Source organism: Coffea arabica, chromosome 11e (genome assembly GCF_036785885.1).
Source record: "Coffea arabica cultivar ET-39 chromosome 11e, Coffea Arabica ET-39 HiFi, whole genome shotgun sequence".
In the NCBI taxonomy this organism is placed as follows: domain Eukaryota; kingdom Viridiplantae; phylum Streptophyta; class Magnoliopsida; order Gentianales; family Rubiaceae; genus Coffea; species Coffea arabica.
The window spans coordinates 39,246,747-39,258,098 of record NC_092331.1 but is presented as its reverse complement, the minus strand read 5'-3'; the positions used below and the strand labels follow the sequence as shown (position 1 = coordinate 39,258,098).

The window sequence follows — 11,352 nt, the reverse complement described above, 5'->3', positions numbered from 1 at the left end:
GTAGAGACATCCTCTATCCAATAACAGTTGACTAAGTTGACATCATTTGTTAGGCAATTGGCTGTGAAAAATGCTCCACAAGCTAAGGTGTGTGGGATTTGCACTGCTATGGGTCATTCTATAGAGATGTGCCTGATGATTCAAGAAGAGAGTGCGAAGCAAGTAAATATGGTTGGTCACGCACCCGCGCCAAGAAAATCATATGACCCGTACTCGAACACGTACAATCCGGGTTGGAGAGATCACCCTAACTTTAACTATGGAAGAAACAGGCAATCAGATTTTGCACCAAATAGGTAGTAAGGGTATCAACAGCAGTATCAATCTCGCCCACCACCACCACCTCCAAGCTCAGACCCATCTTTGGAAGAAATGATGAAGCAACTAATTGCTAGCCAACAAAAGATGGAATCTAACATGCAAAGTCAAATGGGTCAGATACAAGCATTGCAAAATCAAATGAGTCAGATGGCAGTAGCAATCAACCACCTGAAATCCCAAGTTCACGAAAAATTGCTGTTTCAACCTGAACAGAACCCGAAGAACGTAAGTGCAATGACCTTAAGGAGTGGGAAAGAAATTCAGGGACCTGAATCCGTGACTTCAAAGGACAAGGATGAAGAGAAGATTGAGAAAGAACTTGAGGCAGAAAACATAAGTAGCAAAAATCCAGTAGTATTCCCTAACCCGATCATTGAAGTTAAAACTAATCTGCCTCTCTTTCCTAACAAGTTGGAGAAACCGAAAAAGCAGGACAAGGAGAAAGAGATCATGGAGGTATTTCACAAGGTAGAGATCAATATTCACCTGCTAAACGCAATCAAACAAGTGCCAAAGTATGCGAAATTTTTGAAGGATTTGTGCGTCAATCGAAGAAGGCTGAGGGGAGACGAAAGAGTTATTATAGGGGATAACGTGTCAGTGGTTCTACAGAGGAAACTCCCACCAAAGTGCGGGGATCCAAATATGTTTACTATCCCCTGTAGCATAGGTAATACTTTGATTAGAAATGTCATGCTGGACTTCGGAGCATCGATCAATGTAATGCCAAAATCTATCTATGCTTCTTTGAACTTAGGTTCTTTAAAAGAAATTGGGATAATAATTCAATTAGCTGACCGAATAAATGCATACCCTGATGGGTTGGTGGAGGATGTGTTGGTTAAAATTAATGAATTGGTATTTTCAGCTGATTTTTATGTACTTGACATGGATGATGATCATTCCTCTGATCCCTCACCTTTGTTATTAGGTAGACCCTTCTTGAGTACAGTGCAAACTAAAATCGATGTTAACAAGGGTACCTTATCTACGGAATTTGATGAAAAAATTGTTTATTTTAATATCTTTGAAACTATGAAATACCTCTCGAACTCTAATTTTAGCTCCATTTTTTCTATGAATGCTATTGACGCTGCGGTGCAAGAAGTGTTTGAAATTGTTGGCAGGGAAAAATTAGAGGTTGCTTTAACCAAGCACCTCGAGTTGGAAACAACTCTTGAGGTAGAGTTGAGTGAAGAGCTTAAGTGTATGATTGGGGCGTTGCAATCGCTACTGATCACGACGACAAGGTATGAACTTGCATCTATTTTCATATCTGAATCTCACCAAAGGGTGTTACCGTCTGTGGTGCAGGCACCTGAGTTAGAATTGAAGCCTCTGCCGAAACATTTGAAATATGTATATTTGGACGAGAAAGAAACACTCCCGGTGATTATCTCAACAGGATTGTCGGAGATACAAGAGGACAAGTTAATCCGAATTCTTAGAAAGCATTAGGAGGCGATAGGATGGACCATCACCAACATTAAAGGAATCAGCCACTCTATCTATATGCACCGAATAAGGCTCGAAAAAGATGCCAAACCTGTACGGTAAACTCAAAGGAGGCTTAATCCCCTCATGATGGAAGTGGTGAAGAAAGAGATATTGAAATTGTTAGATATGGGGATTATATATGCAATATTAAATAGCCCATGGGTGAACCCAGTACAGGTACTTCCAAAGAAGGTAAGAGTGACAGTGGAGGCCAACCAAACGGTGAGCTCGTGCCAGTGCGCAAACCCACCGGATGGAGACAGCGTATAGATTATCGCAAATTAAATGCTGTCACAAAAAAGAACTATTTTTCTCTTCCATTTATTGACCAAATGATTGAGCAATTAGCTTTTCGAGCTTATTACTATTTTTTGGATAGATTTTTAGGGTATTTTCAAATTGCAATAGCACCAAAGGATCAAGAGAAAACGACCTTCACGTGCCCGTTCGGGACCTTTGCATATAGACGGATGCCATTCGGGTTGTACAATGCACCTGCAATATTTCAGAAGATGTATGGTGAGCATTTTTTCAGAATATATTGAGAAAATTATTGAGATTTTCATGGATGAGTTTAGTGTATATGGTGATAGTTTCGATAATTGTCTAGATAACCTGAAATTGATCTTGTTGAGATGTATAGAGACTAATCTCGTGCTTAATTGAAAAAAATGTCATTTTATGGTTCAGCATGGGATAGTTCTAGGTCATGTAGTATCCTCTAAGGGTATTGAGGTTGATCGGGATGAAATAGACATTATATCTGTTTTACCTTACCCCGCGAGTGTGCGGGAAGTGCGTTCTTTTTTTTTTGACATGCAGGTTTCTACCAGAGGTTCATCAAGGATTTCTCAAAAATTGAAGCCCCTCTGTTCAAGTTTTTACAAAAAGACGCAACCTTCGAGTTCGATGTCGAGTGCGAGAGAGTTTTGACAAGTTGAATGAGCTCCTGGCATCGCCACATATCATCCAACCCCCTGATTGGAGTCTACCTTTTGAGATCATGTGCGACACTAGTGACTCTGCAGTGGGGGCAGTGTTGGGGCAAAGAGTAGGAAAAATAGCTCACACCATCTACTATGCGTCCCGAGCCTTGAATGGAGTTCAACTGAATTACTCCACTACTGAGAAGGAGCTTCTTGCAGTTATTTTTGCTTTAGAAAAATTTAGGTCATATTTATTAGGTGCTAAAGTTATTGTATTTTCTGATCATGCAGCCTTGAGGTACCTAATGACCAAGAAAGATGCAAAATCGAGGCTCATAAGGTGGATATTGCTCCTGCAAGAATTCGACCTGGAGATAAGGGATAAAAAAGGCTCAGAAAATTTGGTAGTTGACCATTTAAGTCGCATACCAGATGGAGAAGAGAACGTGCCATTGAGAGATACATTCCCTAATGAACAATTATTTTTTTAAAATTCTCAATTGCCTTGGTATGCTGATCTAGTTAACTACCTAGTAACTGGTAATTTCCTTGCAGGTTGGCCGAAAGCAAAGAGGGACAAGTTGAACAGCGATGCCAAATATTTCATATGGGATGACCCTTACTTGTGGGAGAGGTGCGCTGATCAAGTAATGAGATGATGCGTAAGTGAAGCTGAATTTCAGTCAATTTTAACTTTTTGTCATACTTTTACTTGTGGGGGTTATTTTGGATCGAAAAGAACGGCGCATAAGGTATTAGAAAGTGAGTTTTACTGGCCTTCGTTATTTAAAGATGCATATGTATTTTGTAAATCCTGTGATCGATGTCAAAGGGTAGATAATATAGCCCGCAGAGACCAAATGTCCCAAGTCCCAATGATTTTCGTAAAAATTTTTGATGTTTGGGGTATAAACTTTATAGGGCATTTTCCTACGTCGTTTGGTTTTATATATATATTGTTGGTAGTCGATTATATTTCCAAATGAGTGGAGGCTAGAGCCACCCGGACTAATGATTCAAAAATGGTTGCAGATTTTATTAAATCCAATATTTTTGTGTGTTTTGGAATGCCAAGGGCCATTGTTAGTGACAGGGGGATGCACTTCTGTAATAAGACCATAGCTACGCTATTTTAAAGGTATGGTGTGCTCTGCAAGGTCTCGACATCATACCACCCTCAAACCAATGGTCAAGCGGAGATCTCGAATAGAGGATTAAATCGATATTGGAGAAAATGGTTCGCCCTGATAGGAAGGATTGGAGTCAAAGGTTGGAAGATGCACTTTGGGCCTATCAGACAACGTATAAAACCCCTATAGGGATGTCGCCCTATAGATTGGTATTCGGGAAGCCATGCCATCTTCCAGTGGTGTTCGAGCATAAGGTCTTTTGGGCGATAAAGTAGTGTAATATGAATTTAGAGGAGGCTGGTGTCCATCGAAAATTGGACCTGCAAGAATTGGAGGAGATCCGAAACGAATCGTATGAGAACGTAGTAATTTATAATGAGCGGAGTAAGGCGTTCCATGACCAACAAAACTCTAGAACGACCTTTGAAGTAGGTCAGAAGGTTCTCTTATACCAATCCAAGTTTAAACTGTTTCCAGGTAAACTGCGTTCCCAATGGATTGGTCCTTTTATTGTTACTCAGGTCTTCCATTATGGTGCAGTAGAAATCCAAAGCACTAAGACGGCCAAAAAGGTTTGTGGTGAATGGACATCGTCTCAAACACTATTACGAGGGTTTTTCAAGTGGAGAAATGGAGATGATACATTTGGACACCCCAAATTGCACCAATTAACGACACCTAGCCATGTCTAGCCAAAGACGTTAAAGAAAGGCATTTATTAGGAGACAACCCAATTTCTTTTAAGTTGTTTGTTCAATTTTAGCTGGTCGTTTCAGTGTATTTTCTGAAGTTTTCACAAATTTTTTGTTTAATTTTTCATTCTTGATGATTAATAGGTGTTCTCCAAACATGACGCGCCCGTGTCACTAGGATGCGTGATAATGTGCAACTCCCAAGTCGTTCGTCAGAAGGGTTTGCTCTCTCATGACGCGCCCACGTCGTATTGCCTAGAGAGCTCTTCCTTCGATCCTGGAGCGGACTGACAGACATGACGCACTCACGTCAACAGGGCGCGTGGTGTCTTTTAATTCAACATGCCCGCACCACCAGGGCGTGTGATAATGAACAATTCTCAAAGTCTTCGTCAGAAGGGTTCTGACCCTCATGACACGCCCACGTCAACAAGGCCCGTGGTAATGAGCAATTCAACGATGCATCATCAGAAGGGTTTCTATCCTCATGACACGCCCGCATCAATAAGGCCCGCGACAACTTTCAAATCTTAACTCCTTCGTCAGATTCTGGCTTTCTTGACGTGCCCACGTCATGTTCACGGGAAAGGTATGTACTTCACAAAAACTGAAAACCATTTTTTCTACCTCTTTTCTTTCTTTTTCTTTCTTTCTTCCTCTCTTTTTCTTTCTTTCTCTTTTCTTTCCTTCTTCTCCCCTGTTTCTCCTTTCCCCTCTTGGCCGAAACTCGAACACCCGCTGCTGCATTCTCCTTCTGCGCGCCTCCGCCTTCGCCATCCGCAACCTCCACCCATGATCACATCCTCCTCTCTCTCTCTTCGATCCAGCCGCGCGCCGCCAACTTCCACTTCCGCCACCGACGACCGCTCCCGCCCGCTAGCCCACGCCGCCGTCTTTAGCCGCTTCCCTCGCAAGCCTTCAAGACCGCTGTTGCGCACCGCCATCCTCGCTCAGCCCACGGTCGCGCAGCCCCCCAACCCCTCTCTCTCCCTCGCGTGGGCAACAGGACCTTCGCAAGCAGCCCCAGCCATCGCGGGAAGTCCAAGCGCCCTCACCTCTGTCGCGTCGCCTCCACCCAGCCACGCCGTCCTCGTGCTTCAGGGACCGATCTGGTATTTGCACCTCTCAAATCTTACCTGAGTATTTGAAGCATCACTTACGGGGATTGTTTGTTGGACTCACTTGAGATTCATCTGCTGCATTATTGCCTGATAGAGTCATCACTTGAGATTTTCTTGGCTCCAGTGTGCCTATGACTGCTTGTTTGTGAAACAACAGCTATTGTTAAGTCGATTGTTGCTATAGGTTTAGTTGCCACTTCTTTTTTACTACGGTCATTCAATTGCTGGAAAGAATTTTTGCCCTCGACTAGTGATTGTTCTGCTGCATTATTAATTGATTGAACTGGCGTGATTTGCTGGGAGCAATCTGCCTAGTTGATTTGGCTTGTTGATTTGTGGGGCATTTGTTAAAATTTTGAGTGGCCATAGTCGGCTTCTTACTGATTCAAATTGGACCACATCAGTGTTTATTTAAGTCCCTTATTGGCTTCATTGAACACAATTACTGCTCTTGGTTTGTTTGATTGCCATATTCGTTGAAATTGTTTACCTTGAAGTGACCTGTTGGACATCCTTTGCTTATTGATTGAAATTGCTGCATTGTTGGGAAATTTGTATAGACTTTGGGGGACTAAATTGTGTAATTTGTTGATTGGGTTGAAAACGGGAGACACTTGTGGCTATTGAATTGTTATTGATTTGAATTTGCTGGCTCCTGCATTTGTTGGAAATTCTGTCTCTTGTTGATTGGGTTGACTACTAGCGAACATGGTAAGACCAAAGTCCACTTCTAGGTTTAGAGCCTCTCAAACTCAGCCTACCCCACCCCAACCCACCATTCCTGTGAATGAACTTACCAATCAACCTTCCTCTTCAGGTGTCCGAACACGTTTAGGTAGGGGTAGGGGTGTTCATGTGGCTATACCCGCTCACTTTGGGGGGCATTTAAACTTCACTAGACCTGCCGATCAGCAGAGATATGCTACGTGTTGTGAGCGGCATATCATACCCTGCAAATATTGTGACAAAATTACTATGATGGCACTAGGTATTCGGGAGGAGGTTGAGCGGATGTTTACCGCCATTGGGTGGCGACCTTATCTTGATATCTTCTGTCCCACCTTTGTCGAACTAGTTAGGGAGTTTTACTCTACTTTTGAGTTCGACTTGCCTACGGGGTATACTGTAGATACCCCTAACGTGATTCACTTCGCCTCATGGGTCAAGAGTTCAATTTCTCTATCACTCAGTTTAATTTGGCTTTTGGATTCATTACTCAGGAGCATACTGAGACTAGAGAACACGTCGAGAGTGCCTAAGATTACGTAGAGCCATTTTTCTCCCACTACCCCGATATTTGGAAGGACATGTCTGTCGACAGGGACCGCTATGACCCTTCTAGATCTAGGAGCTCCTATCTTAAGGATCCAAGTGCCCGATATGTTCTGCAATTCCTGGCTTATAGTTACTCGGGTATACTTTCTCAACCCGAGTTCTTCTTCATCTGGTGTATGAAGAACAGTATCAAGGTGAATTTGGGGTGTTGGTTGGCAGCACAATTCAAGACTGGCAGCACAATTCAAGACCGTTTTAGCTAAAAAGAACAAACCCTAAATCCTCGGGTCGTATATCACGCACCTGGCAATCCAGCTGGGGGTTCTTAAGCTGCAGGACCACGACCTACATTCGGCATTTGAAATGGAATTCTTGGATGCGGAGGCTCTTGAAAAGATGGGAGTTATGGAGTCGGCTGACGATTACTATCGGTTTATACTTCCCGGACCCATTCAGGCACCTGGTCGACGCCCTCCTACACGCCTGGGATCCTCTTCGACTCCTAGACCTGTCGATGACACTGCCGGACCCTCTTCGTCTGTGCCTCCTCCGCCGATGGCCTCTGATGCTGAATGGCACCACTTGCAAGCACAGGTTCACCATATGGATGAGAGAGTGACGAACCTCGCCAACCAGGTGGCTCAAATGTCTCAGAACCTGGCCGCTTACTTCCATCATATCGACTTCACTCCACCATTCCCACCTATCCCTTAGCCACTCGAGAGGGAAGTTTCGTTGCCCTCTTTGCTTTATTTGCTCCATTACCTCCATTAAGGACAATGTCGGATTTAGGTATGGGGGGGGACAGCTGTGGTACTAGTATTTCTAGTTTTTAGTTTTTAGATGTTTTTCCTTTATTTTTCTATTTTTTCATTTAGTTTCTTTTGACTTTTATTAGTGATCAACTCTCCTATGGCTGCCAAGGTTTGATGTTGGTTGTTGATTCCAATTCTACTGTTGTCAAGTTTTAGTAATAAAATTGTATCACGTTGATTCGGTCAAGTCCGGAATGTCTCTTTGGTGAATATCGATGATTTTGTGACCCCTATAATTTCTGGTTACCTTTTCTAGGCGTAGGGAATAACTGTTTGGCATTTTGATGTGAGTTGATCCAATTATTAACTTTAGTTCTCCATGTTTGATGAATTGAGGCTAGCTGTTGTTATTTTATGTGACATTTTGAGTTACTTTGTTGCCTGGTTGTGAATAAAAGTTGGTTGTACTCCGCCAGTTATTATTGCTGAGTAACCGGGGATCTTTACCACAAGTGTCGATTCTCGCATCAAAAAGTAGTAATTTCTATAAGTACGTGGTCGTATAGCGATAAGAGCTGAGTAACCGGACTCCTTCATCTGACAAATGTTGGAGTTCGCGTCAAAAGGCTCTAATAGCTAGAGACTAAGTCTATCATTACTATTGAAACGAAAAAAAGAGAAAAATAGAAAAGCGTGATAAAAAGGTGTGAAGGTTGTGTCAATACGTGATTAAAGTCAGCTTGCTGATTTATGGATTTAGTGTTGAGATTTTAGTTAATAGTTGGACCATTTGCTGATAAATGTTGAGCGAGCATTCCTTTTTCTTAGAATAGTTTGCCTTAAATTGGAGGAGTCCACGGTTTAGAAGCTAACCGAGGTGATGTTTCTTGGATCTTAACCATTGATGCTTGATAGGTGTTTTTCTTGGTATCTCGGTAATAAAATAGATGGAGCAATAGCCATTATCAGAAATTGGTGTCTGTTTGTTGCTCTCGTGCTTGAGGACAAGCATGGTCTAGGTGTGAGAGGAATTGATAGGTCGCAATTTTGTTGTTTATTTTATAATTAATTTTCCCTATTACCTTACCAAATGTGGATTAATTGTCAGTTTCTACTCACTTTTGAAAATTTGTGGTTATTGCAGGGAGTAGAACAAAATACCATAAAAAGGTGCCAATTTGACGGTAGCCAACAAAAGAGTTTGAGTAGCGGTCGACAAGGTAGAGACAGATTCGATTCTGTTTCCTTGTCTAGTGGAGAATATGCGGCAGCCAGGGGCAATTTTGGAAGACTGGACCACTTTTCTTCTTGTTGGCGGTTTCCAAAGAGGAGAAGTCAGAAGAGACTAAGGGTCTCTTCCCTTTCTTTTTGGGGAGTAACCGTATAGTTGATACGAATCTCGTTGGTGAAGAAGATTCGTGACCCAAGATCGTTTGTCGGATTTGTGATCGAACAAAAAACAAGGCAGCAGCAGAAATCCTACGATCCCTCTAATCCCCGTGATTACGAACTTATTCATACTATCTCAACCCGTAATGAAACGAATTAGCGAACCTCAGGCAAGTGTAGAAGGCGCCACAATTCAAGTGTGATTCTTGAGTTGATAAGCCAAACAAGAACACTAGAGTATAACTCTAAGTTGTTCAAGGGTTGCTCGAAAGCTATGGAGAAAGTTCTCACACCAATTTTTTGGATAAAAAGTCTAACCCCTTCATTAATGTAATATGATTCCTTATATAGGCTACAAGTAACAACCTAATCTAATAAGCAAAAGAGGGCTATGGTGCAGCTGGTATGGAGCCCTAACAAGCGAAGGAAAACACAAAAGGAAGCTACAACCTCACCCCTCAACGGATAAGGCTTCGCGCGGACTTTCCTTCCTAGGCAGCCGACCTTAACCAACATATAATGACTAACAAAATGTCAATTCTACCCTTGGCGATTCTATGTGCAATATGCACTTAACCAATTATTCAAACAAATCAAGCTAATACGTAAATAACTGAAACTACTAAAATTGGAAACTAGGGTTTGGCAAAAGAATCCTAATCCTCGGGTATAGCTTCAATGCTCAATATAGGACCTCGATCACCTTCACTAGAGTGTGTGAATCCCTCAAAGGACTTATGTATGGCCTGAACAAGTACATTGAGTTGCTCACGAAGTCTCCTTGCGCGAGCTCTAGTGATGGGTCCGCTTGAAGCGTGCACGCGATCCTCAGCCCCTCGATCACCCAAGCCACCGTTAGCGTACCCATGCACCATGATGCTATCAATAGTAGTAGGAATTAGAGAGAAAAAGTAGCCATCAATTTTGACTCCTTTTTGGCAATTGACTTTCTCATCTTTTGGTGTCTTTTTATTTTTCCTTGGTATGTCAAGAACCAAGGGGGGACAATTAGTCATCTCTGGACTTTGTAGCTTTAGACATTATTCCTAATTCCATCGGCTTTTTCATCGCAATTTTGGAGGCAATGTATGCAACAATTACTTCTACAATTGTGCGTGGGTTTTTCTCAATGGAGATGAACTAAGTCTATACTTGTAGTCAAGGAACAACGGAGGAATTGGTTCGACATAAATTGTGAGATTTAACTGATTTTAGTTTTCCTATTATTTTCTGGTATTCGTATATTTTCTGCTTTATTTTCTTATGGTTGTTGTATTATTCAATTGACCCGGACCCGGATGTTAGATTAATTCAATAACCTAGAGCCAATTAAAATAATTAAATCTGTAATTGTTTGATTGTTCTATATTAGTGGCAACTGGTATAATCGGGGTTATGTCAGAAAAATATACAGGTTAATTTGTAAACAACCCTCGTAGCGTGTTGTTTGGTTAGAACAGGGTTTCTTTGAATCTTAAAGCAATTGTGAAATTTAATTCTACGGTCGTACCTAGGATTATTTTGAGATTAGGGCAGTAGCAAACGGTCGTACCTTAGCTATCGATAATTACGGAGAAATTGATGCCATCGTTTGTTTGACAATTATAACTTATTTATCAGTTTATATGTGGAATTATTCTTGCATCGATGATCAATTAGAAGAACCTTTTCCGAAGTTGCTTCTTGACTAGCGCTGTTCAATACTATTTGAGGTTTTACTTTATTGCCATTTAATTTCTATTTACTTTTTATTTGATTGCAATATTTGATTAGTATAGCTTATTGTTAATTTCCTTAAAATCCCCCATTGTCAATTTGAACTTCAAAGAGACAAATATCTCCAGCCCCTGAGGATACAAATTAAATTAACAAGTTTTCGTGAATAGATTCTGGTATATCGGATTAACCAAACTCTTCAGAGTCAGGGTGAATCTAGTAACCCATTGCACATCCGGAGTCCCTACTCCAATACTAGAATTGACTCGAAACTGCTTTTGTTGGCAACTAAGATTTTCATTATTATTATTGCACAGGCATCGACAACCTATCATAGTTTATCTTAGCTTTTGGTAAAAATCATCACCTATTAAATTCTAGATTTTTATGTCAATTATTAAGAAATAAATTAACAGCAAAATTGCAAAAATGTACCTGAATTCATGTTGATAAACCAGTACTTAAATCTCTAAAGATTTTGGGGTGGCCTTCCAGGTCAACACATATTTGCTATTCCCTTGAGACAACTC

The 11,352-nt window shown here is 41.4% G+C and overlaps 1 protein-coding gene across 1 annotated transcript; it reads left to right on the top strand.

Moving 5' to 3' along the window:
• The first annotated feature begins 405 nt into the window (after positions 1–405).
• On the top strand, positions 406–1,779 carry LOC113718242 (uncharacterized). The gene has a single exon (XM_027243157.1). The coding sequence runs from the start codon at positions 406–408 to the stop codon at positions 1,777–1,779; it is 1,374 nt and encodes a 457-aa protein (XP_027098958.1).
• The last annotated feature ends 9,573 nt before the right edge of the window (positions 1,780–11,352 follow it).